Raw genomic sequence first — 19,251 nt, forward strand, 5'->3', positions numbered from 1 at the left:
ATAATGGCAGTGTTGCATTACACGGCCATTTACCAGCATGGCATAGATGTTTTCATCATAAAATAAATAGTATAGACAAGTGAACACGGAAAATCAAATCTATTACCCGACTGTCTTCCTGTCATGAAAGCTGTTCATTGAGCCATTCCCATCACAGAGCTGTAAGTGCTCCTTTTACAAAAGTTGATAAAAGGTATTTTATCAGCAAGATACATGCACAATAGAGGAGAAAATAAAACACAAAGTTAATAAAGAAAGACATATGTGAACACATACAGCTCTGGAAAAAATAAAGAGACCACAATCAATGTTAAGTGGTCTCTTAATTTTTTCCAGAGCTGTATATTGAAAAAGGGACCCCCAGCTTTAAACTCAGGTCAGTTTACATAGGAAGGATGCTTGTGCCGAGCAAAGACTGTCAATTCAGTTGAGCATTTCTACCCTGTCGATCTCTCTACCTGGTAGTTTAATATGCCTACAATCCCACGCAATTTATGTGTTATTTCATTGAAGACGGGTGACACCAAAATGTTTCAGCCTCACTACAAAAGCCTGTACACCCTCCACCTTTTCATCAAAGTGGTAATACGTGAGCCCCAGGAAGAGACATAGGTGCTGACATTAAAAGCCAAAAGTAGCAATTAAAAAAAAAGGTATGGTTAGTAAGTAATTTCATATTAATTAATTCATCAAGGATTCTTTTTTTTTTACAAAAAAATGTACATATTCAAAACACCTGTCTTCAGAAACAGAGGATATTTCAGTCTTACCTGTTTATTGCTTTACTTTTTTTTATTTTGTTATTAAATGCAACCACTGCAACAATTTAAAACCAGTATTTGGACAACAGAGTTATTCATCCCAATTCCACCAGCCTGACTATTTAGCAGAGCTTCCTGTGAAACAGCACTGATTGAAAGATGGAAGTGAAGTTAGAGAGTGGGGCTGATCCATATTTGTGTCTCACTACTATTGACCCATAAACAAAGCATTAAACCAAATATAAAACAGACACTTAAATGTAACGACATCAATTACACTTTTATATCATTATTTTAGGCACCAGAGCATAATATTGCATCACATGGGTTTAGTGGCACACAGGTTAATGTATACTGCATTTTTAAATTAAGTAATCCAGAAACTATTTGCATTGATAATGTGTTTGCCTTTGCTGCCATTGGCTGGTATTAAGGGATCTACCCACTTCAGCAGCTGCACGACACAGCACAACCTTCTGTCAAGACCTTTGCTGATGTGTCTAGCTATGGAAGGGTCTCAAATCCCTGCAGTTCAGTTATATTCTCTAGATTTCTTGAATGATATGAATACATTTAAAAAAATGACACGGATCATTTTAATTTAGTGCTCTGCTTTTCTTCATTCTCATTGCTGGTATCTTGATTGGAATCTAGTCAAAACCATGGACTATCTCAAAAAAGGAAGTCTTCGTTGGAAAGTACAGGAAAGGAATATATTGGTTTAAGAAAGTCATTGTAGAGGTGATGATTATAGCTGTCTTTACTCTGCTGCATTATGATGAAATGAGCATGTTGGGAAGCTGGTATAGACTGTGAGTATTATTAATATTATCACCGTAAGATGATGAAGCAAAAAGGTCAGCGACTGAGCGCTCAGTGAAGAGAAATCTTGGAGTATGGAATTAGACATATAAATGATTAAAGGTTACTTTTGCTAGATTGTGGGGAAAATAGCTTCTTTGTAGTGCACTATTTTGAGGACCATCTTTAACGTAACAGACAAGCACTACAACTGACTCTGGGGACCATGGAGACCACCGCCAACAATTACGGGCTCATATTTGCCTGCACATGCGGAGTGATCTTGGGGATTGGCTTCTGTGCCAACCTGCTGGTGTTCTCGCTGTTTGCCAAGTACAACACCCTACGCAAGAACCGCCTGGACATCCTGCTGCTCAGCATGGCGCTGGCGGACTTCCTCACGCTGCTCCTCATCCCCTTCACCCTGCACTCCGCCATCAGCCACAACTGGCCGATGAGCGACGCCTTCTGCAAGGTCTACCAGTTCTTCCTAGCTTTCTCCCTGGCCGCCAGCACGTATTCCCTTTGCGCCGTCTCTGTAACCAGGGCGATGATCATCACCAACCCACACCGGCCGCCCGAGATGGACCTGGTCATCTTTATGTTCATCCTGGTCTGGGCACTGAGCTTCTTCATCAGTTTCCCTTTGCGGATTTTTGCCACCAAAGAGACGGGAACTGTGGAGAACTTCACCTTTTGCCTGCCCACCATTCACGAGCACCACTACCAGGTGGTCATGGGCCAGTTTGTGCTTTACTACTTCATCCCCATGCTGGTGATTGCCTTCAACTACATCCGCTTGGCCCTCTTCCTCCACAAGAGCCCCATGATGTCCATGGCAAGTGCCAGGAACACCCGTCGAGCCTCCATCATGGTGTTCATGGCGGCCGCCACCTTCTCAGTGTGTTGGCTTCCTGGCTACATGCTGGAGCTGTGCGTCTACCTGGGGCTGTACCGCCACGGCAAGTCCTGGGAGATGTTCTACTTCATCTGCACGGTGCTCCAGTACCTCCACCCTTGCGTCAACCCCGTACTTTATGTGCTTCTGTCCAAGAGGTACCGGCACAAAAGGGGTGGGTGTCTGCTCAACTGCAACCGAAACAAAGTGCATCCGCAGGTCATCAGTGTGACGGAAAGCTTTCGCTAAAGCCCAGGGGGAAAAGGACTCGGTTGTCTTATGAAGTTTGTTCAAATGTTTCCATTCCACGTAACCCTGGAAGATGCAGCTTGTCTTTCATTTAGTAGAGCTGTCCAGGTAATCCAAGTTAGAGTCTATTGTAAGAAAAACTAAATTCACTATATCATTCTTACAACTCAGTGATTGAAAAGTGTTAAATACACATTATGTTACATTTCTAAAAACAAAATATTTTATATTAAATTTGTAATTAATCATTGTCTGACATTTTCTTGAAATTAAGAAAATATATTTCTAGTGTTCCATGTATTTGAAAGACAAACAATGTATTACTTTGTATTTTTCCAATGTATGTAGGCACCAGTACCAGTTATAACTTATACATACATGTGTTTCACACTAGCCAAAAGTGAAAGGTATAAATAAATGCTAAAGCTGTAGTCTACAAAGGGCGTTTTATTCAGTTAAATCTTAAATCAACTGAGCAACCGTGATTGATCAAATAATTCAACACATTTCAGTTATTTTCTTGCCTGACCGGGTAGAGACATATTAGATTTCAATCAAGTGTCAATTGACTAAATAACTGAAAACAACCAAACATATATTATATAAAACTGCAATGTAAAGTAGTAAGAGAACCAAATAAATATGGAAAAAAGTCAGATGTTAATTAAATCGTTTTCCCCCATGGCAGGTGGCTTTTTTGTTTACAAACACATAAAATGTTCCCAAACTTCCGTTTTAATGGCACAGACCAATCTGGTATTGGAAATCAATAATCTCCCTTATCTAAAGTCAATACTAAGGTTCATTTGGTTGATTCACAGGACCGGTGTAAGAACAGTTTTTCCACGATTAGCAGTAATTATTTTTAGGTTACGTCTCTTTTCTGCCTCATCTATTGATCATCTCAAAGTTCTCTGAATATGACAGGATCCCTCAAAGCCGCATTATATGAATATTTGTGCTGAATGGCTAATGCAGCTTTTTCTGCAAGATCAGGTCATAAGAAAGAACACATCTGAAATAAACGAGCAAGGAGAGTCTCATGTTTTTACCTGAGCATCACCAATAAAAGTTTTTCTTTTTAGAAATATTTCAGAAGTTGAATACCAGCCTCCTTTTACAGTCAATGGGCCAGAGGGCAGAAACTGAACTCTTATAAAGGAAGAATGATTTAAGATTACAAAAACTGTTTGTGCTGACTGTCAGTTTCTGAGTGCTTATGCAGAGGTTTAATACAGGAAATGACCGAGCGAGTGTGATCTTTTAAGTAAGGTCCCTGGGGTGCGTTAAACCTCATAAATCATGCCCAAAGACTTGGTGTGTATCGTAATGCAAATTAATTGGCACAACAAACACACCTGAGCAAGCACCAAGCACGCATTACTGAAATAATGTAATAATGAATATATATACATATATACATATTTGAAAAGTATATATTGTTTAATGTAATCTTGGGAAATTAGTAACATTACTTTGCATTGAAAGGCAAGGTTTTGGCAAGTGATTTTTTTCTTTCTTGTGACATTGGAAATAAGAGATTTTGTCCTTTCCAGAGTCTGACTTTCTGCTATTTTTCCATTTCTTCTTTCTGGCAGACGTTATGCTGAAAGAAATAAAATAATGATATATAGAATAAGAGATGGAATAAACTGAATCAAACGGAAATAACTGCTTTATGGGTGGGTGGCACAGTAGACGAAATCCCGGTCCAAATACCTCTGTAGGAATAAATTTTAATCCTTTGTAGTGAAAGGACTTGACGCTCCCAGCTTAGTCTGTAGTAATTAGCCCACATGATAAACCTGCAAACAATTACATGATATTGGACAAAGATCTTCACTGGTTTGGAATCATCTCAAGATGGAATGGAACATAATAAATGCTCTTGCTTAAGGAGATAAAAACAAACTTATTGTCATGCATTGCTCTCTGTGCTTTATGCTTGTTCTAAATGATGATGTATATATCATATGACTAAAATTGAGAACTGAGGAAACTCTTTTTATCTTTTCAAAATCTCTATAAAGACTCTGTATCAGAACACACTGTTTATGGTTCCTCTTATTAAAACTAGATCTGCCAAAGAACAGTGTTTTTCTCATTTGCAATTTCCAGCCTAACATTATACAGAGATTGGGAGGAATTAAAGCATGGATAATTAAAACATCTGAAAAGCATCAACAAATTCCCCAATTTCACAAATATCCAGTTAGAAACACAACCAAATTGGGAAGAGAAAGAAGTCCAGATTCATGGTTTGAGCAGCAGAACACAGTTGCATAAGTGTAATGCTTTACCCAGCACATCAGCATTAATTAGCTGATAAAAAAACATGTTCTCTGTTAAATTCAATTAATCATCTTCCTATCTTCTTGCCACAAATTATACTATTCAGATATTTGCAAATCACTTAAACATGGTTCAGAAGGCTTAATGAGAGGCATTTAATTTTAATACCTAGTCCTAAATTTGGAGCCTTTCGCATCCTTTCAGAGCCCACTCACCTCTCTGTCCTTCCATCATCTCCTGCTTGGGTACATTTAATTTTGCTTCAAAGTCCTGTGTTGGCCTGAGAGCCAATGGTTTTAGACTTTAACGAAAAACATGAAAAAAACACGAGTGAACAATAATTTCAGTGGCATTGTAAGAAATAATTAAAATAAGTAAACTCTTACATTACACTTATATAGGGGGGAAATAGTTACTTGGATCACCCAGAAATAGATTCATGAACTAAATATCTTTATTATGTTCTTAGAGGTCTTCACCACTATATCATTGTACTGTAAATTGCCCCCAACCCCTGGATCCACTTGCTCCTTTGTGTGCATCGAGATTGCGAGGTAGCACAGTTAATGGCACCTGCTATTACCTGTTCCAGGATTGTGACATGAGGCTGGGGTCAGAAAGCTGAACATAGAGGTTCTGTGCTTCATGCATTTGAAAGGTTTGTAAAGCGCTAACTGTATGCAGATATTTGCCCATTATGATATTACACTATATTACATCACTTTTTCAATTGCAGTTATACATGTAGTAGCTTTTCAGTCAGTTGTGGTTGTTGTCTTTGGGATGATGAAACAATCCCTACTTGTGATAGTTACCTGTGGGCATTTTTCTGCCATTCAGAATGAGCTACAATCCCCACTTGTACCATAAATTAATATATTTTATTTCATTATTTTACAATTAACACTTACAATATGAAATGCTGTCCTTCTTTGAAAGGAAAAGCAATGGTGAATCAAAACACCAGATATGCTGAAACATGTTAGGAACATAATAAATAAATAACCCACAACATGTTCTCCTTACATATTTTATTTTGGTATATTAATAATAAAACTGAGTAAATCACTGATAGTATAAAAACAGTAATTAGTTACACCCTATTACTTCCTTTTCTTCTCTAATGCTGCCTTTCTCTGCTCTCTTTCCCAGAGAGGGTCACAGACTCACACTGGCTCCCAACTTCCTTCACTACAGAAACACAGGACGTAGATGTTAGAAAACAAATGATCTAGCATTATCTAAAGGACCAATAAGAGGCATTCTAAAATTCATATTACTAATGTATCGCAAATATGTTATCAGCCAGGACCCACCCTCCCCAGTTGCACAGTTTCCCATTAAAAAGAAGACACACTAGATCACAATTAAACTCAGACATCTCGTTCAGCCACTTCTATAGCATATTATATTTAAGGGAAGTAAGTTATCTATTCAAGCACAAGACATTATAAGTAAGCCAAGTAGTAGAGAGCAGACAAACTAACAATATTTTTCTCTCCCTGTCAGTCTGTACATTATATTTTGCTTCAAGACTGGCGTGTTGTTTCCTTAGGTGAGAAGTCTCGTTCTGTCTTTAAAGAATATGATGAAAATTTAAGACAGTGATAAATTAACATCTTAAGGGCACAGTCTCCAATAGGTATGAAGTCCAGAGAAATAAAAACATGATTTTGGTTATTTAAGAATGTTTAAAAGACAACTTTCTACTTCAGAAGAGATTTAGATTTTTCACTGAAATTGTGTAATTTGTGTGTTTTTAGGTTTTATTATTATTAAGCATGTTATTGATTAAAAACTAAATATTATTTCAAAGAAACAGATATTTGAGAATTTTCAATTTCCCCTCATTTTAAATTTCACTGCATCATGGCATCAGAGAACAGATTTTTTAAGAGGTTTTTAAGTTTTATAAGTTTAAATGTGCCATATTTTATAGTTTGCTATAAAAAAATAGTGTAAGTAATTCAGCCATGTATATTCTTGAGTCTTGATACAGAAATCAGAGAATCAGATAATTAAAAACTGTTAAGTATTTTTTGACAAGTACTCAAGAGAAACAAATGCTATTAATTTATATTTAAAAAATACATATAATATATATACACATACCTGTTTGATCTCCCAGCCAGGCTGACAGGAGTGGTGTAGGATTTGGGCACTTTCCCTGAAAAAATGATGGGACAGTTCAGAGAAATGTTAAGTTTTTAAATGATTGGCTCCATGCTAAACCAGTTGATTTTATCCTACAGGTCAAGAAGGAATAATTTATCATGTAATTGCAAGTTCTGCAAGAGCACTTGCTAGGCCTTTCATTTCAGGAACATAAGCCATGTCTTTGAAGTGCACAGAGCAGTGCCTTTATGGACTTCAAACCGATTCCAGAGGCTACATATTTGTAGCTTTTTCAGAAAACCAAAGTGCACCCGTGGTTTATATTAACTTGCAACTTAAGTGGTTTTCATTTTTTAATAATAAGTATTCACTTAATAACTATTTTAATGAATTCTGATCTGGTAAAAATGTTAAAATATCCAGGTGAGCATTTTTGTAGATAGAGTTCTATGACTGGAAGCACCTTGTGATACAGTACTTCAAACATCAGGGTGCTGAGCTCCCAATAGCTACTGCACTACTGCAACCCAAGACCAAACTAAATCTACTGCTGGAGCAGTCTTGAGCTGCAGTAACATTCACTATCCCTGTTCTAATTTCCTAAAACAAAAGTATTAAAATAAACTATAATTATATACAAATAAAAAATAACATGATTTTATTTATAACTGGAAGACCCTTGCAAAGGAATTTGAAATTTACTTTTTTGTTTTGTTTTGCTTGTTTCAGTATGAAGTCTGCTTGTGCTGTTATGTGGGTAAATACTTTTCCCACAAGGAACCACTGCACAGGTTTCCATCCTATCAAACAAGCAGGTGAACGTTCACCTTACTGTCAGTACATGATTCTTTTGGCTTTAACAGGATGTACAAAATAAGAGAATTTAGACTATCGCATGAATGTATCAAATTATAAGTTCTTTGCTTACTGTGAACCTCTGCTGTTAACCCTGTGATGCCTGCTAATTGGGATTGATTTCCATGCTGGCCTTTCTTCTTCTTTGGTATTTGTGGCAGCAAGACAGGCTTCGTTAACATAGAAGGCACACAAGGAGCATGGGTTGATAGTTGATGGTGCAAGGAAAACGAGTCAAAGCCTGTCAATCAGAACACAAAAGCATGTATTTGCTTAAATTCTTGAAAATGTCCAGAAAATAAAATACTAGTGCCAAAACAATGTTACGCTGGCTACCCATGGGTTATGGGTCTTTAATGTGTCAAATCTATGAATATCAAGACATGAATCCTTTAAATCAATGTATATTAAAACTTTATAAAAAGTGGTTCTTACCACAGGAGTCCTTTTTGATGCCCAGTAGCATCCTACTGTGCAAATACTGCCCCATCTCACTCTGTAAGATCTCTGCCTGCATATGGAAAAAAATACATATATAATTGCAACTGCCATATATGAACTGACATGTTTTAAGGCCATACCTTTTGAAAAGAGGGTGGAATTTATATTATGTGGCAAAATTCAATAATATTCCCGGAGAGAACACATCAGCGTGTGTTAATTGCAGTACGGGAGAACAGGCCTGACTACAGTACAGCAGGAAAAACAATTGCTCTTAAGTGTAGGAAATGTCTGGACCACTCGTCTCCATGACTGCATGAAATTACCTTGGATTATTAGCCAGAGAGTAGCCTACTAAGTACAGACATCACTCCATTATTGTACCTGAACTAGTAATCAAGAACTCTAAAACATCTTTGAAGGCCTTAACTGACCTGACCGTAAAAAGACCGACCGGGTGCAGTCACTGTCAGTATATCTACTTTCATCAGGACTCTTTGAATGATAATTGAATGATAAAACAATTGAAACAGACTGAAATGCAGTGAATTAGATCTCACATAGAAGTTGAACCTGTACTTTCCGAATTTAAAAATCTATAATCTCCTACATCCTTTCAAATATGTTTGCACAAAAAGAGGTCTAGGAGTGATGCTGCCTACATTACATTCTTTAATGATAATATACCCATATGGGAATAGTTTCTGGGAATGTGAATGTGAGAAGTGTGAATATGAGAAGGTTATACCTTTGGTGTGAAGACATTTGGACAGTCAAAGGAAAGGTAAAGGACAGAATCCTTCAGAACACAGGAAATTTCATTTTGTGAACAATGATGAAATTATGGATATTAAACGGAAAGGTGAATCTGTCTTACTTTTCCACTGAAGGTGATCTGTGGTAGAGTTATGCAGTGTTGATTAAGATCCTGCTGGGTTCACCAGATACATTGATCTCACACGTAAACCATAAGTTAAAAAGGGCCTTCCGGAGTGAAAATGTAAAAAAAAAAAAAATCTGCAACTAAATATAACCCTTGCTACGCCTTTTAAAGAAGCAGAGATGAAGTCAGGTTCGACAGCGAGTACCTTCTTGTTTGAGGAGCACTTCTCGGGTGGGTTTTGTTGCCTCTGTCTCCACTTGTTCAACTCTCTTTTAGGTACAGCTGGGGTTCCTATAACCTATGATTAAAAATACATTTTTCCAAATAACAACTTTGCCCTCACATTGCATCTTGTGTAATTAATTTGAGCTGGTAAATCTGGGTAGGTATTTTTAAGTTAATTTCATTATTTCAATTTTTTTATTATTACACGATTGATTTTTATCACATGGTTTCTTAACAAAAATACTTATGCATCTTTTGTCACATCTCTGTGTCTTTAAGATAAGTTGAGTTTCAATTCTAGAAGCCAAATAAACAGCATCTCCATTTTTACTTTTAACTGCTCCTACTGCTTTATATACAGTCCTGTTAGACAGTTCTACTGGAGGTTAAGCCAAGTATAAAAGTGGCACAAGGCCCTACCTAGTTCTAGTCTTCAGAAGTCCTTACACACAGAATGTATAATTATCATGGAAATCCAGTGTTGTAGAAGCCTACTTGTCTTACCTTGTTGGCAAGAGTATGGAGGTGGGCAGCAAGTCCATCCGAGTCTGAGCTGTCTGATCCACTGGCGCTGAAACACAACGGAGAACAGACGAGTCCTGTCCTTGAGAAAGTGTACCGATCAATGACAAGACAGAAAACGTGGTGGCAGCATACAATGTAATCTAATGTCCATCTGAAAATGTGGCATATGGCACTTCTAGTATATTCAGGTATATTTGTCTGGATTTACAGAATAACATTTTGAAATATGTTTTTCTGAAAATACATATGGAAGTCGATAAGGAGAGTCTACGAGTTATATGGCCTTTTTGTTATCAGCCACTGTATTTTGTATAAGATAAGATAACTTATGTTGTAAGTCGCCCTGGATAAGGGCGTCTGCCAAGAAATAAAAATAATAAATGATAGTAATAATAATTGGGTTATAAAGTGACATAAAAAGTAGAACACTGTTCAACACTGAACACTAAATCAAATATTACAAATGTTTAGATTCTATAAAACATGTTTCTACTCTTGTACAAGAAGCATGTACAAAAGGGTCTAGTGCTAGCTTTTTAAAGAAGACAAGGGTCTTATTACATTGTGCTCTTTAGATCCTGCAAGCTTTCGCTAAACAAACGTGCCTTTATTAAAGAAATGTCATCACCTCAATTACTTCTCTGAAAAGCACCCAATTGAACATGCAGATGTAGAAGGATGGAAAAGCACCATGAGACTTCAGCAAATGACACTGTAATCCCAGCATACAAGAAAGAATAAATAAAATCTGTTTTTATATTTATAGAAGGGGTACTTCTATTTAATCTGACAAAAACAAATCAAAAGATTGATGCATTATAAAAACTACATCTAGAAATGTAAAACAAACAAAATAATTATCTCGGGTACAGTACTGTATTACCACATATTGTAATACATATTGAAAACTATTCTGAAAGAACTATGTGATTTGGTTTCATGCAATTCTCACAATTTTGGAGTGAAGAAGCTAATATTGCAAAGGTTACACAAAATATTTTTGAGAATAAAAAGCTCCTTAGTTCTATAATATTTTAAAAAGCTTTATTGGTTCTTGAAATATTACAGAAACAATGTGCTTATTGTTCTGTCTGCCTGTCCAAGGGCCAGTCTAAAGCCTGCTACCTTAATTTAAAGAACATTAAAAAGGTAACCTGGCCTTGTGGTCACCGAGAGAGTTGTCTGACTCTACACGTGTGTCCAGGGTCTGAAAAGGTAGGGTAGCCTCCCGTCGCATCATGTGCCGCAGCTCTCTCAGACAAGCCCTGTACTTGGTCTTGTTGGGATCACAGAAATCCAAAACAGTGTCACAGAAATGAAACCCCAACACCTCCAAGTCAGATGTGCTGAAATGAGTTCCCTTCTTGTTACCTGGAATTCACAAACTGAGCTCGTTATCTCTACAGGAAGTGGTAAAGAATGCAGCAGTTCAATACAATCAAAAACAACTCTTGAAGCTCAATAGCAGTGGCAATAAAATGTGTTTCCTGCCTTTTTGTATCTGAATGAACATTAAATGAGTCCCTATGTTATGCATGTACACAGCAGTACATTCCAAGTCCATTCTAATGCTTCTAATTATTGTGCTTGATTGATGTTACTTCAATGATCATAACAAACATCCTATAACATGATTATCTAAATGACCACTTTATGGAAGCCCCTGGCTAAAGACTGATTTTTAAAACATTTGAAATCTATTCTCAATATTTTCCACTTAAAGTCTATAATCACTGATATTTCGAGAGATATTACACTAATTCAGCCTCCATTCAATCAGCCTGTGCAATATACTGTTAATAGGCAACACATAACAATCAAGGTACTGTTTCAAATGCTCAGATACAAGTGTCACATGTTCAGTACATTACTACAGTATTAACTGTTTTCCAATACACACAGGCAGATTTATTTTATTTTCTAAATATTTTGAATGTATGTTTTAGTGCTTGTGGCGTGTTCATTCAGAATAAACTATTATAAAAAGGTAATTAACAACATCCCCCCCATGTCTTTTGCCCTTCTTACCCATGTCAGCACCACAGAAAGAGGTCTCCAGGGTGAAACTGTTAGATACCCCTAGTTCCCACAGGGCCACGCGCCCCGTTCCTTTCTTACTGCGCTGCACCTCGAACTTGCAGCTCCGAAGGGAGAACTGGGAACAATAAGCTGCCTTAAGAGAACAGGACTCAAACAATGGGGCCCAGACCAATTCAAAGCTGTGGCCCACTTGTTTGATGAAGGGTTTAGGTTTGAAGGAAGAATCCTCTGCTAAAACCAGCAAATAAGAAGTGAAATTGTATTTCATTACTGGATTGGAGGTCAAAGGTTTGATGTGGTCCAGGCCTTACAATATTCCCATAAAACAATAAGCAAGCACTCGCATTTAGGTTACACTTCTTACTTTCATACAGAAGTTTTACATCCTGTACATTATTATATTGTATTTAGTTTAGTTTTAAGATGCATGAGAGAGACTCCACTGTCATGCGTTTGTCTGGTTTATATTACGTGTCGACAAAGTTACCATGTCTGGACAGTTCTTGCTCAACATCAGAGGGAAGACTCGCTCATGTGGCCCTCTCCCTCGGTGCTGTAGACCCTCACATCCATAAATGAAGACGTTGTGCTTGCGGTTGTGTCCGTGCAGATCACAGTAGAGCAGCACCTCGCGTTCCTTGAGGAGCCTGGAGGACAGGTGGGAACCAGAAAGCCACCGTGAACGTCATTAGGACAGAAAAGTCACTGGCAACCATGTTCATCCAGGTGAGACTATTTTACTGATGATGGGTTACTGTCCAGTTACAATGCTGCTTAGGAGATTGTTACATAAAATCTGATCTTTCAACCAGCTGGTGTATTTTCATTCAATCAGTAATCATCACTGTAACTTAAGAGATTAAAGGCAAAAGAAGTTTAAGACAAAAGTCACTGGTCCATAAATCTATTCAAGGAGTAGTATTGAACTACATGCAAAGACAAATACAGCATAAAAGTCTGTAAGACAGGAGGAGGTTCCCTGTATGAGCTGTCAATGCTATGAGCAGACTGGAAGACACAATTAGAGTGGCCTCTGCTGGGCAAAAGTGAAGGTGCATCCATGTTAGATGAATACTTACCGGCAGACCATGTTCTTTGTAGCCCACACAGTAGGGAAAGTCTCCTGCAGAATGGACTTGTATTTGCGATTTAGGTCACAGCCTGCCAAGGAGCAGCGGTGGTTACCCACAATGACCCCGTCAGGATTCAGCATTGGCACTAGTTTGAAAACAAAAGAGTCTCGCAGCAGTGCCGCATCGTGAGAGCTCCCCAGGAGCCAGTCCAGGAGCCCCTTCATCACCCAGGAGCTGTTGGTCTCTCCGGGGTGAACGCGCGCCGTCACCACCACCACCGGCTTCAGAACTCCACCCTCCCCTTGTGTGGGACTGGTCACCGTGAGGACGGGCACCAGATTCCCAGCCAGCGAGCGGCACAGTGTCCTGATTTTACAGAAGCGGGAGCGCACAGGATCCTGCTCGATCTCCGAGAGATACGCACGCAGGTTGGAGTAGGTGTAAGGGTAGCAATGCGCAAAGTAGCAAGTATCCCCATCGTAGGGGAAGGAGAAAGTCCAGCTCAGGGAGTAGCAAGGGCTGCCCGCTTGCCATCTCCCATTGGGGTAGTACGACACCTCATTGCCAACACGGTGCCAGCCCACACCAGCTGCCTGGGCCTTCATCTCCGAGTACAGCAGGGGTCGCTGTCCCACCTTGTACAGACTGGTCTTTTTCAGGAGATTGGTGATGGTGAACCGATAACGCACATCTGCGCGTGTGTTGCTGACCCGGAAATAGAACCACTGTGTGTGTTTCTCTGTGTAAAGGTCGGGGCGGAGGGTGAGTTCATAATCATAGTCACCCCTAAAAATATAAAATAAGTCAATTATTTACTCAAACACACAGACATCATTCAAACATAAGCCTCTATTATGTGAACAGAAACAGAATGCTGAATGAAACACTCAGAGCTGAGGAGGTACTTTTCTGTGGAGTTTTTCACTGGTACCCTCTATAAAATATGTACTTGACTATCCTTTGAAAAACTATTCAAAGCTCACATGAACACAAGTGTATAAAATGATTGTTTTTAAAACCTGGATAAAAATATAAACATTTAACTTATAACATTGTCCATTGAGCCTTGCTTTGGTAAGCAAAATTGTTCTATATTCTAGACGACAAAGCAGGGAAGATAATTTGAGCTGATTAGTTTACCGTGCTACAGCATGCCTTACTCATGTCAGACAGAGAGTCTGCATTTCCACTGGCTACTCCCCTCAGAGGTTACAAAACCTGGCAGTTTCCACAGGTTAGATTTATAAGGGAGGAAAGGGGATGTGGGTGGACAGCATGATCAGAGAACAGGCATGGCTACTTTTAATCAGGTATTAGTTACTGCTGTGGGGCAAAATATACATTCTAACGATCCACTACGGCTAGGAAAGAGTATGGTAAGTAAATACATTAGTTAACACATGAATGAATGAAAGACATTTCCACTAATGTGCTTGTGCTGCTGAACGCGTGGGAAGTGAGCCCAAGGGCACACTGTAGGTTTGTGCTGCAGCTGTGTGATGAGGAAGCACCCACACTTTGACGACGCTCTGCAGGTTGCCACTCTCGAATCGAGCCTCGAACAGCAAGGTGTTGTCGCTCGGTCCGGACAGATACGCAGCAGCCGCCTTCAAAGGAGCACGGCTGCCTCCAACACGGGACCCAAAAAAAAAGGCCTGTTTGTTTGCTGCAAAGAACCAGAGAGAGACATCTTCTGGTTTAAAAATATTACACCGCTGATATTTAGTTACTTTGGCTATGAATATAAACTTGCTCGTTATTATTTCCATGTTTGGACTGAGGATGCCCATCTTACTGAACGTGTATGTTTGTCCTTTAACACAACACTGGTAATTACATGAACAGATGAGTTGGTGTAACCACACTTCATCCCAGCCCAGCTGAACACTGGTGTGGGTCCATAACCACTTCAAATGATCTGGCAAATCCCGAAACCAGAAGGATGAATCCCACTAGATTCATCCCTTTCTGCACCTCTTCTGCATGGAAAAAAACTGAGATATATAAAGTACTTACCTCCATCTGCCATGTATATCAGCGTGCCTTCTCCTGCCTCGCTCATGTGCGGTCTTGCCTTCAGATTCACGTGAATGCACAAGGGCTCCGGGGAAGGCGGGGCCCACTCTGAGATGGCGGAAGACAGTTAGAGGTTATCCATGACTTTATCATTCTTCTTCCAAAACATTATTTTTAAGCATAGAAATGCTCACCAATGTGATGGATTTCATCTGGGATAACCTCACACTCATGGGGCCAGCGGGACACTGTCTGGGCCCCCTGTCCAGTCACACCGTAAAGATTGGGCGGTTCACGAAGATGAGGGACAGCCTTCCCAGACTGGAAGTCAAACACCACTTGTGTTGTCCTAGGCAGGGCTGGAGCACTGGACAACCCTGCATGAAGTTCACATAAGAGACAAGATTTCATTACAGGCACAGACTGATAATAGCAACAATGGATTCAATATACACTGAACAAAAATAGAAATGCAACACACAACAGTTTCAAAGATTTTACTGAGACAGTTCATATCAGGAAATCAGTCAATTTAAATAAATCAATTAGGCCCTTATCTATGGATTTCAAGTGTTTGACGGAGTGTGCAATTGGCCTGCAATTAACTGCAGGATTGTCCACCAGAGCTGAGATCAGGTCAAGACCCAGGTGAGGATGATGAGCCGTAGAGGAGCTTCTCAGGTTGTGCAAACCCAGTTTCATCAGCTGCACGGGTGGCTGCTCTCAGACAATCCTGCAGGTGCATTAGCTGTATGTGGAGATCCTCGGCTGGCGTGGATATGTGTTATGAGGCCGGTTCAACGTTCCGCCAAATTCTCAAAAACGACATTTGAGGCGGCTTAAGGTAGAGAACATTAAATTCTCTGGCAACAGCTCTGGTGGCCATTCCTGCCGTCAGTATGCCAATTGCACATTCCCTCAGAACTTGAGACATCTGTGGCATTGTGCTGTGTGGCAAAACTGCACATTTTAGAGAGGCCCTTGATTGTCCCCAGCACAAGGGGCACCTGTGTAATGATCTGCTGTTTAATCAGCTTCTTGATATGCCACATCTGTCAGGTGGAGGGATCATTGGCAAAGGAGAAATGCTCATTAACATGGATGTAAACAAATTTGTGCACCAAATTTGAGAGAAATAAACTTTTTGTGTATGGAAAATTTCTGGGAACTTTCATTTCGGCTCATGAAAAATAGGACCAACACTTTACATGTTGAGTTTATAATTTTGTTCAGTAAAAATAATATTTACCAAAACTAACTAAATGTTGTATTGAATAGGGGATGTCCCTGTCATCTTCACTCATGCAAAGTGGGGAACACCACTCCTCCTCAGATTCCCCCTTCACTGCAAGAGCTCCATCCTCATCCTTACCTTCAGAGGATGAAGAGTATACAGGGAAATGCGCTCTTTGTTTTTTTAAATCTTTCTCTTGGTTTCCTTTGACCATGTTAACTGCAATAAAGACATTTAACTTTAATAAGAAAACATTAACATGTATCTAGATCCCCCAGATGTACAGTCTAAGAATTTGTATTAGTTAATTAAATAAAGTGGGTAAACAGAAAATGGTCCATCTGTAATCATAAAGAGGTAAGGTACAGGCAATATGTGTGTTAACATTCAGCAGCTTCAGGGTCTTGACCTGACTGCAGCTCCAGTGGACACTCCTGCAGTCAGCAGGCCAATTGCACGCTCCCTCAAACACACTCAAACACTTGTATTTGTCTCCATTTTCATGTTATTTCATTTGTTTCTCATCAGATATCCTGTTATACAGAGACATGCCAATGACAACAAACGCCTCCAAATACAGTGCAATGGTCATGATTTTCCACAGCACCACTTGTGGGATTCACATCAACCTCCTGCACTAGCATGCCAGGCCCTGTATGACACACAAGACCAATGTATCAGATATTACTGTGTTTGCGTTGGCTTTATTGTGTGCTTGTGTTGTACTAGTAATAGTTTCAAGCCGTAGCATATCTGAAGAATAAGAATAATATAAAATAACATCAGAAATTATGCTAGAAGCCTTAGTCCATTTAGTCCAAAGTCCACTGACCAATCACCAACCAATACAGAATAAACTATCCAGGTACAAGTACATACTGTGCCTGGCCTAACCCCGGTTTGATTTTTACATCCATAAAGACACTCTTCCCATGTTATAGGCCTAGTCATGAATAACCTTATAATCACTGAGATACTGTTACAAAAACATATCACAATGCCGCATGGATCAACTATCATGCTGAGCAAATTACGTGAATACATGCTATTTTGTGTGCCAAAACAAGTGGGTCTCTACGCCATATACTCACACATGTCCTGCACTATGTCCCTGCTTACCAGACACTGAACAGTTGACAGTTATAATGTTTTCTTAAAAGATATTTTAGTCGGAATAGGTAGTAAACGCTCATATGACTCATATGAAAGATTTAAAGTAATATTTTGATGCCACTTTATTTAGTGACTTTGTTGAAGACTAATCTCTAAAGCAAATCCATTGTTTCACATTTCAGTATTTACATGCTCTAAAAACAGTCTGGTGTGGTCTTACCTTTGAAATGGCCACATTGTGGGAGATGATGTCTCAGAAACACCTCCTGAGAAATACACAAAATCATTCAATCGTGTCATTCAAGGAAGATTGACAAAATGCATATTGGTTTTTTTGTTTAGTTTTGTTTTTTAATGGCTAGTTACGGATTTTATCCATGTAATTCTGTAGAAGGGTTTGTTGTTGTATAAATCATACTAACTATTACTCCTTCACTGTGCTTTGGCCTTCATGCTTGGCTCATTTCAGAAACGCCATATTTTTCATTATCGATCTCTAGAGTAGCTGAGGTAGATCTGTTTCAGCCTCCATTCTGTCGCTCCTCTCCCCTCCGAAGCTCTTCCTTCTGTGCCTGTAAGCATATCTTATTGCAGAGAGGTAAGGTAAAACTAGGCGTATTGCCCTGCCCTTCAACCTCTTCACCTTTGTTCTCAATAGCACAGCCCGGACACTGAAACAATGTGATGATGACGCCAGAATTGCCAATTCAGCGCTCAAGAATATTGCAGGACTAATGTTACTTGGTGCATTATTGCTCTGAGGTTGCACTGGACTGTGAGAAAAGGCTGCAACATCGTGCTGCTGTCTAGGCCACAAATCAGCTGCAGCCGTGTGAATCTAGCAGGAATGAGAATTTAAGCGATGTAAAAAATAAACATGTATATTTTTTAATCTGATAAACACACAGTGGTGTGGTCCTGTGGGGTCAGGAGGGAGCACTGGGCCCTGACCACAAAGCCAGAACATGCCAAAGCACACATATTCCCACTGCATAACACAGGCTTGCATTGCACACACTGGGATAGACTTGAGTTATTTATAGCAATGTAAATAAAAAAATGCTAATGTATATACCAGGCATATATGGACTATATGATTCCTTGCCAAATTATTAATCATTGGTTAATTGTAGTATTATTCATATGTATTATTTACTTTGGTCTACGGCTGTTTTCGTTATTTTACTTCACATAAAAACGACATATTTTGCATTCCTAGTATATGTAACCGTTTTACAACTGTTGCATTATGGATACAAGTAATGTCTCTTTTCAGACATTTATAAAGTCTTAAAGAGAACAAACCGCTGAACTGACAAACATGCTAAGCTGTTATTTATTGAATAGGTAAATGTGCAAACCAATGAAATGGGCTAATTTAATGATGAAGAAAAAGAGTAAAATGAGGATTAAGTAGCGTTGCAATCATTTCCGTCAAGGTTTTTGTTTTGTATGAAGGTTTTGTTTCTAATATTTCATGATTGCTACAGAAACGCAACACTTGTTTATATTCGTCTCTGTTCAAATTTAGTAACGGATACAGTTGAGAATCACGGGGGGTTGAATGGTCACCTACCTCTATATCTTTTTTGTGTGAATTTATATTATTTCGTTGAAGCATTGGTCCAGACGTGTTTAAAATAAATGCACCGGTATAACTGTATCTTCTGTGCAGAGCAAGACAACGGCTACACTGTAACACCGCCCGCCACTTCCCCTGCGGACCCGCC

The 19,251-nt window shown here is 39.1% G+C and overlaps 2 protein-coding genes across 2 annotated transcripts; one reads left to right on the forward strand and one right to left on the reverse strand.

The window, feature by feature from the left end:
- Positions 1-1,788: 1,788 nt before the first annotated feature.
- Positions 1,789-3,031, forward strand: LOC136711110 (galanin receptor 2b). Its single transcript, XM_066687110.1, has one exon. The coding sequence runs from the start codon at positions 1,789-1,791 to the stop codon at positions 2,707-2,709; it is 921 nt and encodes a 306-aa protein (XP_066543207.1). The 3' UTR covers positions 2,710-3,031.
- A 1,007-nt stretch (positions 3,032-4,038) lies between these two features.
- On the reverse strand, positions 4,039-16,622 carry LOC136711111 (cytosolic carboxypeptidase 3). The gene is made up of 15 exons (XM_066687111.1): positions 16,547-16,622; positions 15,369-15,551; positions 15,175-15,282; positions 14,674-14,824; positions 13,165-13,944; positions 12,573-12,732; positions 12,074-12,200; positions 11,200-11,416; positions 10,025-10,091; positions 9,501-9,593; positions 8,407-8,482; positions 8,045-8,212; positions 7,114-7,168; positions 5,217-5,302; positions 4,039-4,315 (listed from the first exon to the last, which is right to left on the reverse strand). The coding sequence occupies exons 1-15, from the start codon at positions 16,620-16,622 to the stop codon at positions 4,311-4,313; spliced, it is 2,352 nt and encodes a 783-aa protein (XP_066543208.1). The 3' UTR covers positions 4,039-4,310.
- Between the last annotated feature and the right edge of the window lie 2,629 nt (positions 16,623-19,251).

This window comes from Amia ocellicauda, chromosome 15 (genome assembly GCF_036373705.1).
Source record: "Amia ocellicauda isolate fAmiCal2 chromosome 15, fAmiCal2.hap1, whole genome shotgun sequence".
Classification (NCBI taxonomy): domain Eukaryota; kingdom Metazoa; phylum Chordata; class Actinopteri; order Amiiformes; family Amiidae; genus Amia; species Amia ocellicauda.

Excerpts from the sequence above, each read along its gene's own strand:
- LOC136711110 (XM_066687110.1), top strand. The coding sequence starts at position 1,789 with ATGGAGACCACCGCCAACAATTACGGGCTCATATTTGCCTGCACATGC.
- LOC136711111 (XM_066687111.1), bottom strand. The coding sequence starts at position 16,622 with ATGGTCAAAGGAAACCAAGAGAAAGATTTAAAAAAACAAAGAGCGCAT. Across the intron at positions 12,733-13,164 it reads ACAAAGAACATGGTCTGCCG|GCTCCTCAAGGAACGCGAGG; the intron begins GTAAGTATTCAT and ends CCTGTCCTCCAG. Across the intron at positions 12,201-12,572 it reads GCAAGAACTGTCCAGACATG|TTCTCCCTTCGGAGCTGCAA; the intron begins GTAACTTTGTCG and ends TATTGTTCCCAG.